The sequence below is a fragment of the Phytophthora parasitica genome, assembly GCF_000247585.1.
Source record: "Phytophthora parasitica INRA-310 unplaced genomic scaffold supercont2.47, whole genome shotgun sequence".
NCBI classification, from domain to species: Eukaryota; Oomycota; class Peronosporomycetes; order Peronosporales; family Peronosporaceae; genus Phytophthora; species Phytophthora nicotianae.
The window spans coordinates 38,640-64,351 of NW_008649033.1; the positions used below are offsets into that span (position 1 = coordinate 38,640).

General features: G+C 45.3%; 6 protein-coding genes across 6 annotated transcripts; 3 read left to right on the top strand and 3 right to left on the bottom strand.

Moving 5' to 3' along the window:
* Nucleotides 1–4,524: 4,524 nt before the first annotated feature.
* On the top strand, nucleotides 4,525–5,988 carry PPTG_15317 (hypothetical protein; the record flags this gene model as incomplete). The annotated part of the gene is made up of 1 exon (XM_008912371.1): nucleotides 4,525–5,988. One exon carries the CDS (start codon nucleotides 4,525–4,527, stop codon nucleotides 5,986–5,988), a length of 1,464 nt encoding a protein of 487 aa, XP_008910619.1.
* A 1,344-nt stretch (nucleotides 5,989–7,332) lies between these two features.
* PPTG_15318 (hypothetical protein) lies at nucleotides 7,333–8,280 on the top strand (the record flags this gene model as incomplete). The annotated part of the gene is made up of 1 exon (XM_008912372.1): nucleotides 7,333–8,280. One exon carries the CDS (start codon nucleotides 7,333–7,335, stop codon nucleotides 8,278–8,280), a length of 948 nt encoding a protein of 315 aa, XP_008910620.1.
* Nucleotides 8,281–11,382: 3,102 nt separating this feature from the next.
* PPTG_15319 (hypothetical protein) lies at nucleotides 11,383–12,335 on the bottom strand (the record flags this gene model as incomplete). The annotated part of the gene is made up of 2 exons (XM_008912373.1): nucleotides 11,383–12,213; nucleotides 12,294–12,335. 2 exons carry the CDS (start codon nucleotides 12,333–12,335, stop codon nucleotides 11,383–11,385), a joined length of 873 nt encoding a protein of 290 aa, XP_008910621.1.
* A 2,662-nt stretch (nucleotides 12,336–14,997) lies between these two features.
* On the bottom strand, nucleotides 14,998–17,398 carry PPTG_15320 (hypothetical protein). Its single transcript, XM_008912374.1, has one exon. The coding sequence runs from the start codon at nucleotides 17,353–17,355 to the stop codon at nucleotides 15,169–15,171; it is 2,187 nt and encodes a 728-aa protein (XP_008910622.1). The 5' UTR covers nucleotides 17,356–17,398; the 3' UTR covers nucleotides 14,998–15,168.
* A 132-nt stretch (nucleotides 17,399–17,530) lies between these two features.
* On the top strand, nucleotides 17,531–21,797 carry PPTG_15321 (hypothetical protein; the record flags this gene model as incomplete). The annotated part of the gene is made up of 2 exons (XM_008912375.1): nucleotides 17,531–19,488; nucleotides 19,553–21,797. 2 exons carry the CDS (start codon nucleotides 17,531–17,533, stop codon nucleotides 21,795–21,797), a joined length of 4,203 nt encoding a protein of 1,400 aa, XP_008910623.1.
* A 90-nt stretch (nucleotides 21,798–21,887) lies between these two features.
* Nucleotides 21,888–23,084, bottom strand: PPTG_15322 (hypothetical protein; the record flags this gene model as incomplete). Its single annotated transcript, XM_008912376.1, has 1 exon — nucleotides 21,888–23,084. The coding sequence occupies one exon, from the start codon at nucleotides 23,082–23,084 to the stop codon at nucleotides 21,888–21,890; it is 1,197 nt and encodes a 398-aa protein (XP_008910624.1).
* Nucleotides 23,085–25,712: the final 2,628 nt, after the last annotated feature.

Here is a 25,712-nt window from a genome sequence, read left to right on the forward strand (position 1 = left end):
CATGCAGCACTCTCTGTTGGCTTGGTCGTCTGTTAGGTATTCTACTGGTACCAGAGGACCAGTAGATAACAACGATTAGTGGACACCTTTGCTGCTACTACTATCACAACATTCAGTTGTAGCTACCTCCCTAAAATGCCCCCCCCCTCCGTATTCCTAAATAAGATATTTAGTAGCGTGCAGTAGCGTCGCAGTACAATAGAAGAGAGTGTGAGATGGGTGACATACTTGTTGAGAGGTAACACAGAAAACGAAAGGAAAGAAGAAAGGCAACGCACCAAAACTGAATGGGTGGAAGTGAGCTATGTGTCGCCAGAAAGGTAATTATCTATCGGTCCAACAAAGGCTCTCTATATATAGCTGTGCTAGCTACACAAGGTAGAATCAGCGGACGCCCTGGAAGAATTTAACAATATTAAATTCTGTTGTAGCCGTTAGTCAGTCCGTGCCATATCGGCGATATAAAGCTTGAAAACGGAGTGATCACCAAATGGTGGACCGGCGCTTAAAATGCACCAGCAATACTTGTACTCACCAATGTGGGGGCGTAAAGCGATGGACATGGGGTATATTGTTTTTACAATCCAGCGGATCATGTTCGTGGTGTCTCGACCAAGCGTAGAGAGCCAAACGCTAGCGCAGAAATGAAAAGGCTCATTGTGCAGCAAGACGAATGTGCTGTTTTATCTCAGCTTATTTTCATTTATCCAGATATCGTTGCACCGTCTCAAGGCTACAGTATCCAATCATTGAGCAAGTAAGCAACTACGCTAAGTATCTACGTCGTCTCCATGGGACTAAGGCTCAGTACAGGCGGTTAAGTGACTAGTTCGAGAACTCGCTTTTAATCCAAACGGGGACACTAACCTCGTTTAGTTTTGGCTATCGCGGTGACTCAGTGAAATCATTATGTGGAGAAGGGACGGGTGTCGATTCATACTGCATGGGTATAATGAGTCGCGCTCTCATCGACACTAACAATGAGTATTGCGCTGGTAATCGCTTCACTCTGCCCCGTGCTGACGCAACGTTTAACTTGTGCGAGCTAAGTTAACCGGCCATCACCTGCGGATGTCAGATTAGCTCACAAAGTGCGAGTTTGCAGCCACATTTATGATGAGTTCCCGGCCTTTCCCAAGGATTTGTATGAATGCATTCATACATATCGTGGAGCGCATCTGCTCCGCCAGAAAAATAGCTAATGAGGCGGTAATGGGAGATGCAGAAGACGTCCACACGAACGGAACTCAGGAGGTGACTGAATGCATTTCTGCTTTTTAAATGATGTGCTTTTCCCATGACCTGTACACATGTGCAATAGAACACTTAAGCAAGAAAACGAAAACGCTATTCGCAACGGAAAAAAAGGCGTCGCAGAGATTCGTTCCGACTGTGTAAAAGGACCTTAAGCAGTTCACAACGAAAACGAATTCCAGAACAGAGCAGCATTCCTTCCGCTCCTTGAGCTGATGTGCTCGACGACATGGTAAAATATGCTCAGCGCGCTCGGCCATCGGCCATAGATAGCGGAGATGGACAGCCATTGACTTGGATAAGCCAAGCGATGGAGTGTGATACACAGCCCTTCCAGACCGCTGCATTTCGCGCGTGAATGCCTCCCGTTACGAATCAGATCTGGTAGCTGGAAAGCCTTCTGAAGACGTCTTAGTTGTGTGTGCGTGAAAGCGGTAGAAGAAGAGGCACGTGTCCCCTGTTACCTCCTCGATATCAAAGCGGACACGAGGAATAGAATAGCGAGGGCTTGCGTCGCTTAGCAATGCTAGCGCGAGCCGATGGAGACGGTGTGCAGCCTCCCCGTCGCCTTTGAGTCTTCTTGTGCGCGCCAGATGAAGCAGCAGGGTCACTTGACGCCGAGGTGACACTGCCTCCAGAGCCTCGCCTCCTTGAGATTCCATGCCAGAGGGGGAAATTCGTCTTCAGATTCCGTTTCATTTTGTGTTTGGCAACGAAGTTTACCGTCCTGAAAACGATGAACGAAACGAAACCGGCGCCGCTGCCTCAGAAATTATCAGATTTTCTCAGGAATTCGTTTCGTTTTACTTTCGGAGCTGTGTAGAAATGCCGCTATTTGCTCTGGAAAATATTTCACTCTCCATTTGGCTACGCAACCATGAACAGCCCGTAAACGTTTAACGGTATCTTGCAGAAGTACACTGATGGTCGTGGTTAACACACGCATCGTCGCATCACTGTGATATAGTAGTTGTGACAGTTAATTCGGCCATCGCAGACAACCAAGCATTGGCATCTAATCGTGTGAATACATCCGAAGCATTTATGTTAATCTCCACCGGGAGTGTGGAGGCGTTTCTACGGACAATGATGCTTTGTGTCGTGTGAGCGGATGCGAAATGTGGAAAATTCACATTGCCGAAAGTTAGCAGAGCTATATGAAGAAGTGGTTTCTCCATTCACAGTCATATCAAAAGTGGACGAGGAGAAAAACATCGGTAGTGAAATATCCTACAATTATAAAATTGGATATTCCCCAAAAACACCGACCTGCCCGTTTTGGGTAATGTACCCATAATCCGCCCGAAAAAATGTCCGGCAAGTCATTAATTGGTCCTGCATATTGTCCTAAAGTGCAGGGCATTTTTTCGGATGCAGGGCCGTTTTTCTGGTTGCATTAATTTCTCCCGCCCAAGGTCAGTGGTCGACAGGCGCTTACGGATGAGATCGTTGATCTCCTCTCTCTAGCAATACTTGAGAAAGAGTTTGATGAAGACCTCGGTGGATGCTCTCCGTTTGATGACTGATTTGAGTGCTTCCCTGTCGACTCAACCGTGGGGAGCTATACGAAGTCCTGGTGCAAGTTCGATCGCGGCGCTGGTTGAGGCCAAGAGTGAATTGGGTGGGAAGTCGAGAATTCGCGAAATAATTCATTCAAAATCTAGATAGCGAGGAATTTTGGAGCGTCGCACGCACCACAATAGAGTCATTCGAGTTCATTTGTGACTTGACAGAAAGGCATCGCGTGTTTGCCAGCGACATCCACTGCCAACAAGCACCAATATGGCTTCAGCTTTCATTTTCTCATCCGTTTTGTATATTGCCCTGACGTTATCAACCCACTCTACGAGAGCACGATAATCTTCAGGGGATAGAAGGACCTTAGAGGATTCAGCAGTGGCTTAGTGCCTTCTTGGCATAGCTACACAGCTGCAACACAACGACAACTAGGGTACAACGGTAAGAAAGCTTACAAGCCACGATTTGACGTCTCACTGGTGTCGCAGAATGGAAGCCAAAGCCGTTAACGCCGTGAGGACGTTCTCGCTCAGGTCAGCAGCACGTGTATTGCCTTGGATAGACAAAGGTAAAACGCCTTCGCAACGCATGATGTTCCCCTTCGATGAGGAAAGAAGACTGAAAATACGTTAAAGGGATTTTATATTTACGCCAATTGGCGCCTGGTACTTCGAAACCACCCACCTCCAGTGGTGGGTGATTTTGAAATGACATGCTATTTACCGGAAAATCTCATGTAGTTTGGGGCGAAATGGTATGGGATAATTTTTGGATTTTGACCAAGTCTGACATCCACTATTAGGGGGGGGGGGGGTCGAAGATTCAAATATAATCCAAAAAGTAAGTAGAGTCGTGTCCAATTTGTAAGCAGAAGAGTGCACAAAATCTGAGCAGAAACAGTAAAAAGGGAGTCGATTTATTTTGCATTTTCAAAAGCAACGACTCGCAGAGACACGGCAGCGGCGCCGTCACAGGCTACAGGAGCGCGTGCCCTGGTGCACTAGCGCCGTGTTATGAGTACAGTCTTCTGCGCGGCAATTATCTCCCACATGTGTGCTGCACGACGCGCCTTGGGTCGGTGGGAGATTTTTTTTGGATGTAAAAGGACTAGCTCATTTCAATGTAAGCCACCCTCAGGAGGTGGCTTGTTTTGAAACTAGCAGGTTTGTGTCAAAAACATGAGCATAACCTGGTCGGGATCTTAAGCCCGCTTTTTGCAATGTTCGACCCCCCTTTTAATAATTAGGTGATTCTTGGTCGTCAAGTTGCGAGGGAACGGAAAAAAAGCAAAACCGTTCCATCCCAGGATAATCCCAGGATAAACCCAATTATCAAACCTATTTAATATTTGAAAGTCACACTCTTGATATTGGAGCATTACAAAGCTTTGGTACACCTAAACATATTGTGCTGCTGCTCAGTGGAAACGTTTGTGACATTTTCACCTCGAATATAAAACCTACTATTACTGTAATACTTCTATTGCATACTCGTACACAACGCTCTTGGTATTTGTATCATTGGTATGTGCATCCACTTGAAAGTTAGAATTGCTATGCATAGGCGGATTATCGTCGATAATATCGGTTCGATACGGAGATGGCTCTCTTACGATTTGCACTGTATTCGACGCGTTGCAGTGGTCTCTCTCCCTCTCTCTCTCTCTCTCTCTCTCTCTCTCTCTCTCTCTCTCTCTGGCTTCGCATTTCCTATTGCTTGGTGCTCACGAGAACAAGGAATTGGTGTCGAGGTATGGCTCCTTTGAAGATTCTGCTGCTGACAGTTATTTCTCTCCTCGTCGCTTCGGGATCTCAGGGCGCCTCACCCGACACGGGACTACCACTCAATCAGCACTCTGACTCCACCAAGAGGCTCCTGAGGACACACGACCGCTCATACCGTGATGGAAATGACGAAGAGAGAGGTGTCACTGCCGGTTTAGAACAACTCTCAAATTCCTTGAAGTCAACTACTACCAAGCGGCTCAAGACGTGGCTCGAGGCTGGAAAATCCACCGATGACGTCTTCAAGCTTCTAACGCTCGACAACATAGCTGACGATCTGCTAGCTAACCCGCAACTACAAGCCTGGATTAACTACATGAGGCTCTTCAACTCCAAGAATCCTAAGCAACAAACTACTCTAATCAAGACACTCACGTCGCACTACGGCGACGACGGTGTGGCCAAGATAATCGAGACAGCGAAGCAGGTCCCTGCGACTGCGACTGTCGCCAAACGCCTACAGACAGAGCAGATCCAGCGCTGGATCACTCAGGATATATCCCCAGACGACGTGTTCAAGTTGCTGAAGCTTAATAAGGCGGGAGACAAGCTTTTCGAACAGCCTCAAGTGGTCACCTGGGCAAAGTACTTGGACGATTTCAACAAGGTGCACCCTGACCAAAAAACAACTCTCATCTCCACGTTGACAAAATACGATGAACAAACCATGGTGGATATGCTGGTCGCTGCGCATAAGGTCCCAACTACGGAGCAAATTGCAGTGCGAATCGAAGCAGACTTGACTAACGCATGGCTTACGAAGCAGAAGTCCCCCACTGATATATTCAAGATGCTGAAGCTGAATACGGAAGGTGACACTCTTCTGGAGAACTCACTGTTTATCGCGTGGACGAAGTACACGGACTATTACAACTTAATGTACCACAAGGAGACTATACCTGTGATTTCGACCTTGACAAAGTATTTTTCGAATAAAAATCTGGCAAGCATGCTCGTTGCTGCAAGCAAAAACCCGAACTCAGAGGATCTAGCGACGCAATTGCAACGGGATTTACTTAAGTATTGGTTAAGCGAGGGGAATGCACCAAGCTACGTTTTCAGACGATTGCAGCTTGAAAAAACAGGGGAAAAGTTGTTCGACAGTCCCATTCTCAACACCTGGGTGCTGTACGTCGAATACTTCAGAAAGGAAAACCCCACGCGAAAAGTGAACATGCTCTCGATATTGAAGGAGCACTACAAACACGATGGTGTTCTAGCAAATATGCTGGTGGAGGCAACAAAGGTCGACAGCACTCAGAAAATCGCTGCTAACTTACTGGATTCTCTCACTCTCCGTTGGATGTACAACAAGAAACCCCCAACCTCTGTCTACAAATGGCTTCGAGTTCAAGACCGACCAGAAGACACGGCGGTTTGGAGGATTTACAGTAACTACGACGAGTTGTACAAGTTAAAATATGCAGCTTGATAAATGACCAATTCACTAATATGTCGGGAAGGTTACGATATGGTTCTTTAAAATAAATAAGATACGGGAATAACTAAAGTTGTAACTGTCACAGGAATAACTTCTCCGCGGAGGTTTGGGTTTACGAATGCTGAATCTAACTTCTTTATCTCAAAATACTGAACATTTCATTGCTGTTGACACACTTTTAGTAGTATTTAACTTGCACTCCAATATCTATGTAAACACTATATATATACTTGACGTATATAAATGGACACTTTCATTGGTAGTTTATCTAAACTACACTACAGAACCCACCGGAAGGTTGCTAAAACACGATTTAGTGAAACTAAGTTAAATGGCGTTACTACGTATAAAGAGTGGCCAAAAAGTGAAGTAATCAAAACATTCACCGTGATTAAGCTATACCACGGGAACTTTCAAGGGATTTTGAAGGACAAGCTCGAGTCGGTTGAATTGTAGTACAGTCGTGCACCTCATTTTCGACAAAGTGGACCAAACCAAAAACTAGACTGCATCATTTTTTAAGGGTGATTTATCATCTGAACGTCTTCAAATCCAAATTGATTATCACCGGATATAAGATTACACCGGTGCCGAAAACAAGGTGCGCATTGTACTACATCCCGTACAACCTTTTCTAGGTAGATTGCTTAATTAACTATGCACATAGATGCTGCAAATGTTGAGGTTCAACAACAGTTAACCCTTTCGCGAGCCACTTTAGTGAACTATAGTATACAAATCTAGGATAGTCGGTATCAAAAGAAGGCGTTTTGCCTCCTTTAAGGCGAGTGATGGACCACCTTCAAATCTTCCAAGTGTGATTTGCTTGGTTTTTCTATGCCCATAACGACCTGTCGTAAACGTACTTAATTATAAAAGGAGGCATTTTGCCTCCTTTAACATGGATACATCGTCGTACTTAGTTGAAAACCAGGAAAAGGGGGCATTCTGCTTCCTTTTATCGCGAAAGGGTTAAAAAAAAACGCCCCTGAGGACATATGGTTGTATTATTCAAAGGGTACTTTATATTTAACATCATATCCATTGTTAATCACTTTTCATTATCGAGTGGGTTTATCTGTAAGTTTACATGATACTGTTGAGGGGCGGTTCTGAAGTACAGTTCTCAAGGACGCTTGAGTAATTGGAGGGAAATGTCGAAGTGATAAGATTAGTTTTAGTCAAATTCATCCTACTTGTCCTCCTTACTACTCTCTCCTAGCAGCTCTCAATGTTGTATCCTCGTAATGCTTGAGAGTCTTCCACCCAGTTGATTCTCCTCTGCGATTGATCAATCACGCTCTACTAGGGACAGTTCACGTGAACCGTTCCTGGATGCTAAAGGGGAGATCTACCGACGACATTTTCAAGACTCTAGAGCTGAATATGGCAGGAAACAAGAAATTTGAAGAACCGAAGTTTATGACTTGGGTGGTCCAAGTGGCCAAGGTCGAAAAGCAGAACCCCGAGGAGATGATCTTGTCGAAGTTGATGACGCAGTACACACCGGACTCGCTGGCTAAAATGATCGCGTCGGCCAAGAAAGTCTCGACCACTGAAGGTCTCGCCATCCTGTTGCAGGCTCAGCAGAGGCGGGTCTGGATGGATGCTGGAAAATCGGGCGATGATGTATTCAAGTTGCTAAAACTGGACGAAACAGGGTCCACGCTTTTCAAGAGGTCGCGGTTCTCTACCTGGACTTCATACGTCGATGATTTCAACAGGAACAATCCTAACGATGCCATCTCGCTGTTCTCGTTGTTGGCAAAGCGATACAATGAAGCGACTCTTTCAGAGATGATCGAAGCAGCGAAGAAAGTGTCAAGTACGGAAAGTATTGCGACGAAGTTGCAGAGTCAACAGAACAAGCTATGGTTGTCAAAGAAGAAATCGCCCAACGATGTCTTCAAATTGCTGAAGCTGAACGATCCGGATTTGACGGTTCTCACTGATCCAAAGCTGAGCGCATGGACTAGCTATCTGAACGAGTTCAACCGGGTGAATCCCGGGAAGGAGACTACCTTGCTTGTAACGCTCACTACTCATTACACGGATTTGGGTGTCGCACAGTTACTACAACAGGGGAAGCAGCTTGCCCAAACGAAGAAAATATCGAAGGAGTTGCAGACTGCGCAGTTTGCACGGTGGTTCTACGATGGAAAAACTCAGGATGATATTTTCAACTTACTGCTGCTAAAACAAAACACTTGGCGTACTGATCCGGATAAGATCATTCTTCAGGAATACAACAAGTTTTACAAGGAGATGATGACAACGCATTGAGCTGTCTCCCTCTAGCGCAGTGACCATAGATGAATTCTGTGACTACTAATATTCACATTTTTACTTCCATTTCCTATCATAAAGTGCATGTTTATCCGACAGAATATTGAATATCCGTGGTTCTACAGATGTACTTACCAAAAGTCGAATCCACCCCCTGGAAAATAACACTCTTGAAGCATTCGTGTCAGGAAATTGAAGTGAGCTGGACTGTGCCCTATGTTTAGTGCTAGTTGGACATCTACGAGCATATTCGTTGCCTTAGGCTGGCATGAGATCTCCATTCTTAGGCGGTTTGCCTCCAAGCTTTAGTGGAGGTGTAGCCTACACCGTGTAGACATTAACAAGGATGGGAAATTGTACGCTCATGAAGACCACTGTTTAAGTTAGCTCTACGTATAAACACACTAGCAGATATGTATTTACAAGTTTCATACACTTCGATGAAAACAGTGTCTTGCTGGAGAAAATCGTCAGGGCAACTTGACCCTCCAGAGGTCGTTGCATTGTAATACTGGTTACCACGGCATGGCACTCGTCAACCGCTTCCTATTGGCGTTCATCCTGCTAGTACGATGTGCAAAAGATACAATAGAGCAACTCTCTCCCATTTATTTTCGATCGAATGTACAATGCACCTACGCTTTTGAAAAGGTGAAGCCAACAGCACTCTCGATCACTTCAATACCAACGTTGGAGCGACATTAGGCTGTCCTAAAGAGCGAATTAAAAAAACAAGGCCACTACCACTTTAAGTGGTATGGGCCAGGCATGCTTAATACATAGATTCGTGTACTTTCGAGCACTATTGACAAACTTTGCTTCTGACCCTGTCATAAAATTCGGTAAGGGTAAATCAGTCATTCTCTGTTAATTAATTATTGACTACGTGTAGACAGAATAATAATAAATAACTATTGGTATAGTTTTATTTTGTTTTTATTCTTTTTAGCTGTTATCAGCACTAATAGAGAACGGAGACGGACTCCTAAGCGGTCCGACGCCTTTCGTAGCTGTTGTTTGGACGAAAACTAGAAGGGGCAACTCCATCTGCATTTGCGAAAGTTTTCAGTTATAATAACACGAAAAGAACTATTTTTTGACCAGAAATAGAGGAAATGAATAAAATGCAGTTTCAAAATCCCATAAATGCTCCACATAACCAATAGATTTTCTCTGGTCCCCCAATCTTTACACATGAAAGGCCACGACTGAATCGTGTCCATACAGGCAATCAATTCGCTGGAAATAGCTCTTAGAGCCAATCAAATCGTCTGCAGTTGCCGTTATAGCTCTTATGCAAGAGTATCGAGACTTCAGATATAGTGCATGCCTACGGTAAAGCTTTCCTATTGATAGGCATGCACTTTGCTAAGAAGAAAGAACACAAAAATCCGTAGAATGATCAAGCTATCGCAATCGCTTGCCAAGGTAAGCTAAAGCAATTCAACCGGTGGCACGATTCGATTGCTGGAAACAACTGAGAAGAATACTAGGGTAGCATGGCACAACATCGGCTGAGGACAGCCTTTGCACTTACATGATAACAATTAGGATGGACCAAATATATGACTAAATGGATCTCTGTCTCGAAGCCTCGTACGTTCTAAAACGGCCCTAGATTTTTCTACTAGACAAGTACAGGAAATTGAACAACTTAGATGAGGTTAACCTATCGTGTTGTTTGCCATTTACGGCCTTCGGACAGCACACCATGTAAGAGATCTTGGCCCGTACTCTCGACTCCTGTCGGACAGACAAATACTTTTGAACGGATAAGGCGTAGCGAGATCAAACGCTGGACTGATGAACTCCTATAGCACATGATCTCTACGTTCGTTCCAAATGTCGTTTGTACAATTCACGCAGCTTTCAGTCGTCTCTCGATTGGTACGCATGAAAGCTTCTTCTATGACATTCGCCTCACCTTAAGCTGCCTCGTCACTTACACGTGAGTGCAGTGCCAGCGACTTTCTTAAAAGCGAAATCAGTTAAGGTGATGGTTACCTTCCAAGAGAAGGTAATTTGGGTTGCCTTCATAGCTGTAACTTCGCACATGCTGATAGCAATGTCAATAACGGTGAATATCAGCGACTTGATTCTGTCGCTTCTAAAGGTTTGTTTATACAATTGGTAACATCGTTGGATTAAAACAGTATAGACTGTTGCCTAAACGCAGATTATCAAAATCTGGAAGACGAAGTAACTAGAGAAAAACAAGCAGATTTTTTGTGTGGAATCCATTCATCATTGCATATTTTTCTGTCATTTTGACCCAGTTGAGCTTTACAGATTGTATCGCACCCCAAGCCGTTGAAATCTGCGAAGCAAGCATCAGAGATCAATACAAGGCTACCTCAAAGCATGGTCTACTTGCACTTACCGCACGATCACCGCACTATTAGTTGCATAATGATTGGAAGAGGCACGTTGAGACTGCATTTTGGAACCTAACATCTCCAAAACTCGATTTGACCTTTTTGGCCGCTTCATTTTGAGCAGATTCGGCCCGTGAACAACCTACGAGAGCTTGCTAAATGTTCCACAGTACAGATTTTACGTATGCATTTGACAAAATATCAGGAAAAAATTATATTATGCCCGACCAAATAGGCTTGTAATGCTTCCTGCAATTTAATTCGTTGTAGTACCACCAGAGGTTGGCGCCTCGATTGAAGTTTGGGACTTGTGCTGCATGTCAAAAAGTGTTGGACTGTCGGTTTTCAAAGAGTGTGGCTATTTGGACCCGTTTTTCCTCTCTCTTTTTTATAGCTTGTTTCCATTGTACCAAAACATGTTGTTTTCCAGTGGTCCGCTAGTATCTTGATGGAGCCCGCAGAATCAAGGGTTCTACTAACAGATACGTTTGCTGTACCAAGTACATCCAATTGCGCTCGTGAATGAATCTATGATATCTAATTCTAGTAGTTTTTGTTAGGTGAAATAAGTCTGTTTCCAGCTAAGTCGAAGACGGTCTTGTATGCTGATCAACAATATCTTCCATTAACCATTTCCTTTTTTTTAGCCTGAGTATGTTTTAATCCTCGTACCAGGTCTTTTTTCCTGTGGAAACGACCTTCATTTTGATAGTTTTCGTACCAACTACGAACGACGAGGAGTTACAAAACTACCTTCGACGGGGCCACGATAGACCTCTCTCTTGTAACGCTCGACAACATTCTTCAACGCAGAACCGGCAGAAGCCACATCTTTCTCGTCCACCTTAAATACTTGAACAAGAACACTCATGGGATCTAAACCGCGATCCTTCCATTGCTTAAACAGAGCGTTTTGGATTTTTTCAGCATTGGCGTACATTCGTCGTGACTGTGGCCTTTGCAAAGCAATTGCAACCAAACGGGAGAATTTGGCTTCGCCACCGAAGCGTTTCGCAAGTTCCGTCGTGATATCGGTTTTAGCTAGTGGGTATCGAACGTTGAACAGCCTGATATATTTGTCCAACGCGTCCAAGCTCCGACTCGACATAGTTAGGGTCCAGTCGTCACCAATCTTCAGTTTTCCCATGACATATTCAATGGACTTCTGGTTGTCCAGCCAACCGTTCAACTGCTGTCTTTGTAAACTCGCCGCCAATTCAGCCGTGTTGGTGCGCCCCTTTGCAGTTACGAGGGCTTTTGCCACAGCATCGTCTCCGTAGCGAGTCGAGAGAACTCCAACTAACGAGATTTGTTCGTCCGGGTGCTTCAAATTGTAAGCTGAAATGTACTTGGATAACTTACTCAGCTTGGGGCTTTCCAAAACTTCCAGGACGTCGTTACCGAGTTTCAGCTTGTTCAGAACATATATCCCATCTTTGTTCGCGGCCAAATAAGCTTTCAAAGCCGCGGATTCGATGACTTTGGACGCACTCGATTTAACCAGACTGGATACCGTTCCAGCGACGCCCCTTTCTTCGCGATAGTTCTCAACGACCTAACTGACAGCGTTAAGGTACTCCGAGTGTTGGATGTAGATGGCAAGTGAGTTGCCGTAGAAACGCAGACGGTATACACCATGAAAACGATAGCCAGTACTCCAGTGTAGAAGAATCGCATTGTTGGTTGGGCCCTCGAGATTGTTGTGTGTCTGAGCTAGTTTTTTTTTTTAAGTGTGATTGTATGGTGGGAGCTACCTGTTAATCTATTTGGAGCGGACATGGTGCGCATTCGTCAAACTCACTCTGTATATAAAGAACCAGAACCTATATGTATTCAGTAACAACCACAGCTTCACTGAAACTCTATTGCAATGTAATCATCTTGGGGCAAACTGCGTAATCATTTGGCTGTCGAGCCAACAAGTTGATGCAACTGCTGTTCTTGAGGCAGAAGATAATAAATAGTGCGTCTTAGCTGAACAACAAGGGTAAACCAAGGAGTATGGAATTGCAGAATGGCAAGACGCGGCAGATTTTCCGAATTGTTTTCATGGAGGAACTATCTCAAAATCGTTTTAGGTGTCTTCGAGGAATACATTCGTGACCTTGCAGTAGGAAACGAAATGCGGGCTTGTACCGCCTTGCCAGATTTAAAGTGTATAACGAAAATGTGAAACATTCAAAACGCCCTGGAAATGTCTAGTGCAACACTGTCGAAATTGTCTGACTATTTATATCAAGACTTTTAGGACTTCAGTATTTGCTGTATAAAAGAGTACCAGTACTTGATTGTAATTTCTCGGAACTTGCCATTGATCGGAATGTTCTATTTGCATAAATGGAACACCTTATTACCAGCCCTGCATTTTGTTTGAGATTTGGAGTCGTCATTAAACGCAACAACGTTCTTTCAACTTCAAGCAGTATGACTGCACGATGTCATGGTGCGATAGGAGGAGACGCAGGTTTCAAGGGCTCGGAGGAAGTACATATGTGGGAGTGAAATGGCAAGCACCACTGGTGAAGCTTCAATGACCTATTAAGGACGCGTTACTATAAGAATGGACGCACAGCAGCAAGCGGCCCTAGAATATTTCAAAACAAAAAGACATTGAACTTAAAAGCGAGTTTTCGCTAACTATAGGCACCCAGAGCTTCGTCGTGTACATCGCGGCATTATGGAGGGTTGGCAGAGAGAACTAATCATGATTTCTCATACTGACCGGGGTGTACGCTAGATGATGCCTTACAGCCAAAATCATGTTACATTAAAAACATATATTACGACGTGACTTCTGCAATCGATCACCCGGCGACACGGACCACAAAGCTTGACAAGAGGTGACTAGCCGACTAAAGCAACTTGTTTTTGGAAAAATTTATTCGTGAGGATTTAACTGTAATTATCGGAGGGGGGGATAGGAGTGGCCATTATAACGCTTCTTTCAGGATGGACATCCTGTAAATTCCAGCAAGCGACTCTCTACGTTTCATGCAACTTTCTAGATGATTGGGCTGGGGTCGAACATAGTGCGGAATTGTCAGGATGGAATTCAAGGCGGGTCAATCGCCAAGTACGCACGAACCTGTCTAATTTTGTGCCTTTTCAAAGACGGAAGTACACGTATCCTGATATCGGTTGATGGGTTTGCAACGTACAATGAAAAATAAAATATCTGGACGCAAAAAATAACTGAATTCTGAGCGTCACTGGCGGAATCGTTAGTGGATACATTTAAAAATGGAAACTTCTTAAGTGGAGGTAGGAGATGTAAGAATCTTATCGTGTGAGTATGATTTCAAAATATAAATGCAGAAGATAAAAGAAGTAACCCGACATGAACCTATCGAAGCGCCACTAAACCCTCGTCTCGGGAAATAATTTGCTCAATTTGGTGCATTACCCGTGCTGTTAGCAAAATGGATGGCTCATCCAATTCTTGATGCACAGTGCGTTGACCTATCTGATAGCATCACGTCCACTCCAACATCTTTTATGAGTCAGCTACGTACTAGCTACGGCGAAAAGAGCCCGAATGTTGTCCTTTTAACAGTCCACTAAGAAAGTTTCTTTTCGACGCTAAGGATTAAGCTGTACCCTGCAGCGTCATGACAATCATTTGGCGATCCAATCAAACACCTGTAGGATATGAATATTGCTTTACTACGTGTGGGCGACGATCCAAACCGAGAAAGCGAACACATGAGTAAAATGGCGGTGTTACTGTGTACATATCGTCCGAAAGCGATAAACCTTGAGATATTAACACAGGTGTACCAGGCGAGCCCTTGATTTCCATTACTTATAGGAACTTTTACTATTTGTTTACACTAATTAGTATCTGAATGCCGCGGACTTCAGAGTGTGACCAACGTATCTAGTGAGAGATTCACATCTCGTCAGAGCTGGAATATGTTTGACCTCTGGCATCCAGTTTATCTTCCTTTGAGTCATTGGTACACCCTTCCGTTGCGTTGGATCCGCAATGTACGAATCTCACCGATATCAGAAAAGACGCTCGCAACTGGGACGATAGAGCGAGTAGCAACAGCAATCGATCTTTCCACTACAGAGAACGGCTTTTTGGTGGAGTTGCCTGCGCACTTCTACATTTATTAGTATGGTTCCACCTTCTTTCTAACAATAGCTACTGTATGAACCACGTAGAGTATCGCCGGTGTCGCTTTTCTGTATTCTAAGCCATGAATGGAAGTTCAATTGCAGATAAGCGTCTAAACTTTAAACTTTAAAGCCTGCACAGTGCTCCAATCACCTCTAAACTTAATATTTAACCTTTCTATATTTATCATCCTGAAAAAGCCAACATCCGTCCTGAAAATTCCGCAATACGTTCGCTATTGAAATAAAAGCACTTCAATTACTGCTAATGACATGCATCACCTTTCAAGCAGATTAGAAATCTCAACTAGCTCTTTCGAGACCATCCATAGTCATAGTCCTACAGTAATGGCCAAGCAATCACTAAACGCACTCCCATTGTCTATTTCTCTCAGAGCTCAAGAGGTCGAGGAGACGGAGGTGGCAAATGCAGCCCACTCAGCAGCGCATCCAGCACGTTATTCGTGGCTGCAGCCTCCAGATCTTTAGCAAACGTCCTGTACGGCATCAATGCCGACTCGTCCTCTCGTTCCACGACATACAAGAGCAGTCGGGGCTTTTTCGTCAACTCCGTCTGCGAGATGCCAGCATGCGCCACAAAGTCGTCAATAATAAATTTATTCTCGCAGCAAACGCACAAAACCTTGCGGTCCTGAGTTGCTGTGCGGCTGAAGGCCAACCAGCCAGCTTTGCGAGGGAATGAGTCGCCAGGTGCTGCCGTTTTAGAGCGCACAACGCGGTCAGCCAGACTTCCATTGGCCATATTCATCACGTACTTGGGCGACAGACACACGATTTGAGCCACAAAGTCGAAAGGAACGTTGTCCTTCCGGTGCTTTGGACGTTTAAACAGTGCCAGTGTACGCAGTCTGGACATGGATGCGTCCACCTCTGGCTCCGGTATCGTCGGTGTTTCAACCGGTTCAGGCTTCAAATTGCGGCTCTTTCGCGACTTAGTCGGCGTGTTATTCGCACTCTGTCGCCCCACCCAACTCCTTAAAGCTGGTAGGAAATCATCCAGTGAGGAGTGCTGCGTGTTGTCGCGATGCTCGACGAACAAAAATGGCATCGGATCTTCCGCTGCGCACTTGGCGTCTTTCACTAAGGCGCTATCCGTGTGGTGCACAAACTCGGAGAATTTGAATATTTTAGCGCAACAATCGCACTGGATGAAGCCCATCTTTTTCAAAGACCACTTGCAACTGCCCGTTTTCATGATCCCTGACACATGAAGACTTGACGTTCGAGAACACATAACAGGAAACGTCCACCCTCCACTCTTTTCGTCGTGAACAATTCGCACAGCATTGACAAGCTCATCTCCAGATAGATCCAGTGGTGGCGTCCCAGATTCGTACTTAACTTTCAACTGTTCTGTAACCTCTTGATCAAGCTCTTCCGCGTTCTGTGTCTTGATCTTTTCATCACTCTCCATCTGTTCTTCTTTCTTAGAATCTGCAGTCTGTAGTCCACTGTCCACATCCATCGGCTCAGCTTTACTCTCCTTCACAACCTTAGTCTCAGCATGAGCGGTAACAACCGTATCGTTAGGTGTAGCGCTGCCTCTAGTCCGTCTACTGCGTGATACCGAGTTCGACCGACTAGGAGGTGTCGGCGTCTTAGCTCCACTTTTTTGGCCTTTTTTCTCCTTTTTCCGTTGCTTCTCGAGCTCCATCTCGTTCATCATTTGCACCAATTTCCTCTGGCGATAATAAATCTTCTTTTCCGGTTGCAAACACGTGGGACAGTCGCAGTTCCAGAGATAACCATCGCTCTCGTAGAAGTCCAAGAAGGCCGCTTTACATGACGCACAGCGGAAGATATTGCCTCTGCGTTCTGGTGCTTCCAGTTGCAGACGCTCCATTTGGTCAAAAATGGGGATTTTGGGGTCCACTAACGACTTAAAAGCGTGCAAAAAGCAGCCCGAATGGTACACGCGACGACACGCGTGGCAGTGCAGCAGCACGCAGATGTTGGCTACTTTCCTGCAGAACTCGCAGTGGCGAGTGTCCTCGCTCTCGTTGTCTTTGAGAGGTGCTACCTTTTTAAGTTTACACTTCTTCTTGGCATCAGGGGTTGTAAAAGGCAGTGGAGGCAGGTCTGTGATAATGGGCGACGCCTCCATAGGAGCTTCGTATACAGACGCTTGTCGACGCTTCTTGCCTCGATGCTCTGCGCTCTGTGGCATTGACTTGCTCGCTACTTTGGCTCGTTTGGGGGCTGGAGGGAGCGCCTCGGTGGCTCGTTTCTTCGTGTCTTCGTCTCCTATTGCCGCACACAGTAACATGCCCAGGTTGCCCGGCTGCTGCTGAGCTGGAGGATTGCTGGGTTGCGCTTTCGCAGGCTTGGAGCCAAAACCTTTAGCCATGACGACGCCCAATGGAGCCGCCTCTTCTTGCACTTGTGCAGCCATGAACGCGTTGGCTGCAGCGGCGGCTGCGCGGTGGCTGGTGCGTAGTTTGGATTGGGTGGTGGTATTAGCGGGTGTTGCCGCGTTCTCCATTGCGTCTTGAGGCGTCTTCTGGGCTTCTGTAGTGGCGCGGGGAGGCGCGGAGTCCTCTAACGGGGTGGACGTCATGAAGGTTGGATGGGTCCAGAGGAATTGTAGATTCTCAACGTTTGATTGGTTGAAAACTGTATTCAATTTGGAAGGGGGTTTGTTAATATGGCTTTATAATTGATGTAGCCATACTCCCCGGTAGCCATATTTAGAAGTTGAAGCTGTTTTTGTCTTGTACAATATCGCGCGTGTCATGACTCCATCGACGCCTAGTAAAGGACGAGGGAAGGGAAGAGGACGAGCTGCCCGTGGTCGGATCTCGGTCGTGAAGGTGGCTTTGAGAGCGAAAGCAGCGAAGACTGATGTTGTGGAATCTACAGATGAGTCCGAAGTCCGTGACGCTGTCACTACGAGTTTAAACGGAGTAAAAACAAATGAACCGCAAGGTAATAAACTCAAGGGTTTCAGTCGAGCAGCCCACTCGATTATGACCATGCACAAACTCAAGAGCGGCAAAGAAAGTGTAGCCATGCAGCCAACTCGACCCGCGGAGAAGAAGGACCCGTGGACTGCCGTCATGAGCGTAGCCCGTAAAGTCCCAAAACCAAGTGAAATTCCTGAAATTGGACTCGGGCTCGGTGGTAATACCTCTGGAAATCCCACTGACAAGCGTATTTCACTCGCGCAGATGCTAAAAAGTCGCGAAATGAAGAATTTAGTGCAACAAGCACTCGCTGCCAAGCAGCTCACCCGAGCGGCAGCTGTACCGACGGAACAATCGAGTGTGATGGCGCACTGGATTAAGTTATCTTCGTTGCGTAAGAAACAGAATGAATTGCGTGAAGAAGGGGCACTACTGGACAGTGGAGAAACTAAGGAGGAAGAAGTGGACGATGACATTGTAGAAGATCTTAATGGAGTGCATTCGGGCTTCGACTTGGACGACACGGCTAAGGGTCATCAACTTTACGGTCGCACACTCATTCTAGAAGAATCTTGTCGTCGAGCGCTGGCCCAAGACTGCGAACAGCGTTCCCAGTTGGATCTGCAGTCTCTTGGTGTCTGGTTCCAGACCACGAAGCTCAAAATCACGACCGACTTCGAGCGGCTACAACCTTCAGAACTTGATCTCTTATGCCGGCGTATGACCTGTGTAACTTTCCATCCGGACGAGACCGTTTTTCGACAAGGAGATGAAGGCGATGCACTCTTTATCGTCTTCAGTGGTACAGTTGAGGTCCGTGTCAGTCAACGTATCCTCGGTGAAGTAGTGGAAGTCACGGTGTGTGAACTGGGCAAAGGCGATTACTTTGGTGAACGCTCACTACTTAACAACGACGTCCGTGCGGCAACTGTATTGGCCAAAACTGCCACGGAGTTGGTAAAAATCACGCGGAATGACTACAACTTGATGCTTAAAAACGACCAACTCGAGTTCCTGTCACGTATGCAGATCGCTAACGGGATCGGCATGCAGCGTCCGGCACAGCGTACACAACGGGAATATATTAAAGTATTAACTAAAAAGAAACATGCACGTACTAAGGCCGACATCGACATGCTCAGTGAGTATCTTCAGATGCTGAAATTCTTCCGAAGTTTACCGAAATCTTTCGTTCGCGAGCTGTGTGTGGTAGTGGATTTCCTTACTCTACCTGCTGGTGCCTGTGTGTTCCGTGAGGGCGAAGTTGGAGATTTATTTTACATCATTTTTAGTGGTTCGGTGGATGTGAATATCAACTCGAAGGACTTTAAGGGGAACATGCAGATGACTAAGCTTATTAACCTTGCAGAAGGGTCTCACTTTGGTGAGTTAGCGCTGATGAAAGGCAGAGGTGTACGCAGTGCTACGGTGATAACACGTGAAGAGTGCCAACTTTTGGTAATTTGTGAAAAAGACTACAATTCGACTCTACGGAGAATGCAGAAGAAAGATATGGCTAAACGTGTGGGTGTTCTAGATCAGATTCCGATGTTTCAGACGCCAGAGTGGACAGGAGAGCTGCTGAAAGAGCTTTCGTACGTGTTACTGGAGCAGAAACTGTCCACCGGTAGTGTGCTATACAAACAGGGGGATCGAGCGACACACGTGTATTTTGTTGTACGTGGAGAGCTGGTCGTCACCAAGGAGATCACGGACCCTTTTACACAAGTAAAGCACGAGGTTTTCGTGGAACGCATCGGTCGCTTCCGTGTGGTTGGTGATGAAGCGTATGTAGCCATCTTCTGATAATGTAGCCATCTGTGTACTAAACTGCTTTGTGTGCTATTGTAGAGCTGCTGGGGTGAATTTCAACGAAGTGATACATCGCGAAGTGACTGTGAGTGCAAGTACTCCAGTTGAAGTCTTATTACTCTCGAAATACGATGTGTTCCATCGATTATCCCGTTCAGCTCGAGAAACTCTACGAGCTGCAGCACACTCTCACGCGGAGAGTATCGTGTACTTGGATCGATTCCACAAGACACAAAAGTGGGAAAACTATAAGAAGAAGGTGCTGCGAGAGCACGTCAACCATGAACGCATCGAAAAGATTCTCCCTGTATCCAAAAGGTATGCTACAAAAAGAGTCTCAAATTTCGGGATTCTTGCAAAAACAACGAATAAAACCTCTAAATCGACAGATTCCAGTGGAGATGTCAAGCTACCTGCATTGGCTGCTGCTTCAACTAGCCGCAGAGACGACACGAACGAGTCTGCGCAGTCAAGTAGCACTTTTTCGAACACAGCACGACATGCGTTGGTTCCAGCAAATGAGCTGTTATTACTGACACCAGAGGCGAAGGCGATGAAGAAGGTGTTCCCCCAAGACCAGACTCTTGGTAGCTATGTGACGTCATTTAACATAGATGCGCCTCCCAGTGTTGCTCGACAGCGCCAGTTGGATAGCGTTCTGGCTGCTGAAGGGCGTCGCCAGGATGAAGTGTTAAAAGAGGGAAATCCACTGGCATTTTTCGACATCAAAGTTGTTGACAAACCGAACGGATCCTGGGACGATATGAAAACTACGGACAGTGAGCAGGAAGAAATCAACAGTAATGATACTACCGCAGTACTGCCAGGTGCTACCGACAACTCGTCAGAGTCATTACCTCACCCTTCTGTAATGAGGCCTACCAGTCGAAGTCTGAAAATTACTCCTCAAGCGCTCAGTCATCTTTTACAAGAAAATTTTATTTTCTCTCGTCCAGCAGAACGTAAACCTCAAGGCCACAATGCTCGGAGATCAAGACTCCTGCAGTCGAAGGCAAAAAGTCCAGTGCGTGAACTACCCGCCATGTCGCCACGACCCGATGCAGTATGTCAAAGTTCCAACGAGGTGGACTACGTGCTGTTTGCCATTCAAAACGAAGACACTGAAGAGAGATCGGAGGATACATTTAAGAAATCACCAGTTTTCCAGATTCTTCAATCTGCTCGGTCTCTCAATATGATTCGCGAAGTAACCGAGCGACAACAGGAAAGTTTCGGAGTATCCAGCGTTAAATACTACGCGTTGCCACTCAATAGATTCGCGACAATACCTTGTACCGGTCACTCAAAACTTGACCAGGATCGACCCCAAATGCATCAAATCGGAGACACAAGCGCAAATAACAACCAGAGTCCAAAGACGAGAGCACTATATCATGATGTATCGTCGGGTTCGTTGCAGTCCAAAGCTGTGGGGTCAAATATGGCGGCATTCCAGGAAGTTATGGTTTCTCAAACCAGGAGTGTAGCAGACAGCGATGAAGCTGAAGTATCAATACCAGGAACCGCTGTCGAACTTGATACCCAGCCCCACTTGTCTCCGAAACAAACGCTCCATTCAGTGCGAAATGCTTTCGCTGTATGTAGCGTTGTGCTTTCTCAACTTGAAGTCGCCAACTCGCCATATCCGGAGCCGTTCATTGCTGTACATACACTTTTGTCGTCTGAAACGGAGGCTGTGACGTATGCGATGAATCTCAAGCCTTCGAACTCTTTTAAAAGTGCAATGATTTGTGTCTTTCCTGCTCGTAAATGGATTCATCTCGAACATGCACATGATTGGTGTGTACAACTGGAAGCGAGCAAGAGAGATAGACGAACGTCAACCATTTTGGGGTCAACACTCACGTCGCCCACAATATCCAGTCCACGATTCAAGCGGTTGTCTATTGTAGTTGATCGTCCAAAACCTATCTGGCAAAAAGAACGCGATGAAGCTCAACGTCTCCACAATTTTATTTGCGCACGAATGGGTGCACCTGTACTTGACAAGAAGAAAGATCATACTGAGGAGAGTGGCGGTTTTACGCCCCAACCATTGGTGTCATTGGAGGATAAACTGGATACGCTTCACAACTATCTTCAAGCTTCTGCAGTCACGACGAAAACAGGACATGGAGGTGTAGCCATTCTCAAGTATCGCCAGGTGAAGCGCTTTGGCTCCATCATGCGTTCACGCATTGCTGGTGCACTACCTCACAGCAATAACATCAGCAGTAACTCGCGATCACCACGACAATCTCTCACCAAACTTACTCCAGGGTAGAATATACGTAAGTTTAACAAAAAATGATCATCGATAAAAAAAAAAACTTTAGACTTTACTAAAGAAACTTATCACGGGCTGTGAAAGTATTCATTGCGAGGTAGTTTTCGGATATCTTGCGCTGAATAACCTCGTGTACGTTCCCAGCATTTCATTAGATTTGTCTGCGTTCATCCAACGGACAACTTCCCCTGGATGCAACTTCTGATGAAGCCATTTAAGCAACAGCTGTGACTCCAAGCTTTTAGCAGCCGTCCTCGTGTTCACAACCTTCTTTGCTTCAACGAGCATATCCACTAGAGCCTCGTCACCGTAATTCTTCGTAAGCGTACCAAAAATTGTCGCTCTCTTCGTGGGATTTTTGACGTTGAACTCGTTCATATACCTGACCCAGAACTTGAAAACTGGATCCGAAAGAATCGGCCCTGTTGCATATCCGATAACATTTTTAAGCCCCACCACACCAAATATGAAATCGGGAGTAAATTTCTTCGTTCCCCATTCTGCAAACAGCTCTCTCTCCATTTCTTTCGAAATAGCCTTCGTTTTGTCGGCTTTTAGACCTTCTTCGAGTACTTTTGCAAATCTAGAATCGCCAAGGCCGTCCGATAATGCGCTCGCCCGGGTTACGTGTTGCCTGGGATGTCGTATATTAAATTCGTCCAGATACTTGAACCAAGAAGTTAGTACCGGATTTACGAGAATGCTGTTCTTCTCCAAGCTGAGTAGATCGAGGACGTCAACTGGGTGAGTGTTACGACGTCTCCAGTCCTCCAGGCGTTGAGCCTGCAGTGTAAGCGCGAGGTCTTTCGTCTTGTGATTCTTCATGGCAGCATTAAGCATTGTCGAAAGCTGGTCGTCCATGTAGTGAAAGGTCAGCACCGCAGCCGCAGATATACGTTCTGCTTCGGGCTTCTTCTGGTTCAAATCGTCGACATATTTTACCCAACCTAAGAACTTGGGGTCTGTCAATAAATTGCCTTTCACCGAGTTAAGCTTCATCTTTCGAAACACGTCATCGGCCGATGTTCGTAATTGGAGCCAAATTTGTAGTCGTGCTGTGTCCACAACGGAGTTGATGTTCGCTGTGAGCTTCGTTAAACCAGATAGTGGGTTTAAATTAACCCCCCTCTCCTCGTTGTTCTGGTCTTCATCAGCGGTGTTGTCGGGTCTTAAGTACGCCGCAGTAGGGTTAGCATCGTTGGACATGTCATCGTTTAACACTGTCGAGCAAACCACAGCTACGAGATAGATAGCTACAACCAGCGTAGTTTTGGAAGTACCCATGACGAGATGGCTTCAGTTCCCTGCCTTGGCGTTTTTCTAGAAATGGAGTGGCTGGCCTGGTCCACACTTTGACTTCACGCACACATGTATTACAGCTGAATCCGATACTCCCAAGGATCTAAACACCGGCTAGCTGGGATGAGTGAAGTTGTCGTCCATCCTATCCGTAATCCCATTTACTACGAGGGCCTTAATTCCATCGGGAGGGAAGACCTCCTATTCAGTTCCTACTCTACACGCACCATCTCGCGACGAGCAAAACATATTGATTTGTGTTGTCCTGGGATAGCAATACGAAGTGCTGCAGAGCAGCTTGCAGGGGAATAATTCGTTATTCTTCGATTGTTGTCTTGAAACTTGTATTCATTGACCACCACAGTTTATTAGAGTGGACCACATGTATATTATCTAGAAACAGATTGAAATAGTTAAAAACCAAGAGCAACACTTGCCAATAACGCTTTCGTGTCCCGATGCTCCTCCGCCTCAGCCCTAGTGTAAGTACCGGTTTTTGTTATTATAAAAGCTAAGAAAAAATACCCATTATCATGTCGACAAGGGATATATCTCATAGAGCACGTTCCGTCCGCATCGCAGCGTGCCTACCACTTATTAAGTTAAGTAGTACTTAATGAAGACGTTTCCCACGCTGTAGCTTTCGTCGCTCCAGCTGACTGAGCAAGTTGATATGTGAGTTATAGTCAAATCGCCATCACAACGTATATATGTGACATGTTATCTGGTCATGATCATTGTCGTGGTCGATTAGTTAACATCAAAAGAATAGTCCGTGCACTCTGTGGTTTATGAGAGCTGCCGAGTGCCTTTTATAACAGGTTTATGTCTACGGTCGGGGGAAATACAACAACGATTTTCCATAGCACGTACTTATACTGACATAGTGAAACCGGGCACTCCCTTTTAGCATATCGATTTATTTTGCTGTTTCCGGTAATTGGGTTTGCCCGAAACTTCAAGTACACCTTTCTTCAGATCAAAATGAGAAATCCTCGGTTCAAAACAAGAAATGGTCAGATCAAAACAAAACACTTGTCAAATATGATTTACAAATCAAAATCAAATTTCATGGGGTATATAATTCCAGAAGTGTTGAAGGCAAAGAACTCACGCAACCTCCAATGGCCAGCCTGGACCGATCACTTATCGTTTAGCGATGAAGTACAAGCGCTCCCCACTAGGTCTGACGAAAGCTGAGCATTGTACAAACTACATGATGCGCGCCGTCTAGCACAGCATGTCAACCAAAGTCACCCCAGACCTTTGCGATTCCATGGCAGCTCCCACACTCAGATTTCACGCGCGTGCTTAGGGGACATGACGGTTGGCTCGTGATTAGATCTAACAGGAAATTAGTTGTTGAACATATAACTGCTTACAGGTCATCTCGTTTTGATCTGAGAATTAATCATTTTGAACCGAGAATTTCTCATTTTGATCTGGAAATGGTGTATGAATTTCATACACCATTTCCAGATCAAATGAGAAATAAAAAGTGTGGTTTATCCAGCCAGGATAAGCCATCTTGTCTAAATACGGTAGGAAACAGAAATCAGAGCTGTTTATTATCGAAGTAAGCATTATTTGCGGACTTGCATACCGTTTGATCCTTGTATCGTGTGTTTTCATGTTATCGAAATGGCTCATCGTCCATAAGTCACTTGTAATTCACATAGCCATGGTGGAAGCTTAGTCGTGTCGTAACCAGCTCTATTTATATTTAGTGACAAGGCGCGTAATGTCGGGTTTGTATCTTACATTCTTGCTGACGTGTATGTACTTACATGTCGGTCATTCAATGTTCGACTCTGATTGCTTCTTACCAGTACATATCTGAGAGTCTAAAAAAATTGAGGAGGGGGCAGAGGCAGATAAGGATTTGAAGTCGAAACAAGCCAAAATCGGTTGCGATTTGGTAATTTGCAGACCGAATGCCTCTCCGATTTATGGGCTAGAGGCAGGATTGGAGCTTGAAACCAGGCATTGGAATGAAATTTGAAAAGGCAGACATCGTTTTTACATGTATTCGAAGGAAGGCTTCGTGTGTGCGCTACCTTATCAAGGTGTTAAGGTCCTTAACTCCAACACTTCAAGGAAAGGAAAAGTGTATTGTATTGAGGGATATTGTTGATTGCAATTATTGATTGGATCAATTTCACAATCCACTATCTTATTGCGAATATTGCCGCTATACTCCTATGGGCCATTCAGAACCATAAAATATTGATTCCACCAATATGATTGTTCTCTGGATATTTAGATCCAGAGTTTAGGTGGGATCAATTTTACTTCCTTACTAAGAGTACGATTAATTGACGAGATACTGGATGATATCTGATATTCTATGCGAAAGAGGGTGCATATTGACCCAACCGGTGAAGAACGACATTCGCGCAACTTGTAACTAGCGCAACAATCATGCACCACTGTAGCGACATTGTTTGATTTCAGTATCCTGTCGCATGACTTCTCCAGGGTGTCTTCGAACTAGGGGAGCGTGTTATGCTTTTATGACGGGTAGAACTACGGAGTATTATCGCTAAGTATTGGAAGAGGGGATCTGACACTGTATTATAACCATAACATGTGTAGTAATTGTGGGCTATCAAT

What these genes read in the sequence shown, in the direction of transcription:
- PPTG_15320 (XM_008912374.1), bottom strand. Translation starts at nt 17,355, where the DNA reads ATGACGTCCACCCCGTTAGAGGACTCCGCGCCTCCCCGCGCCACTACA.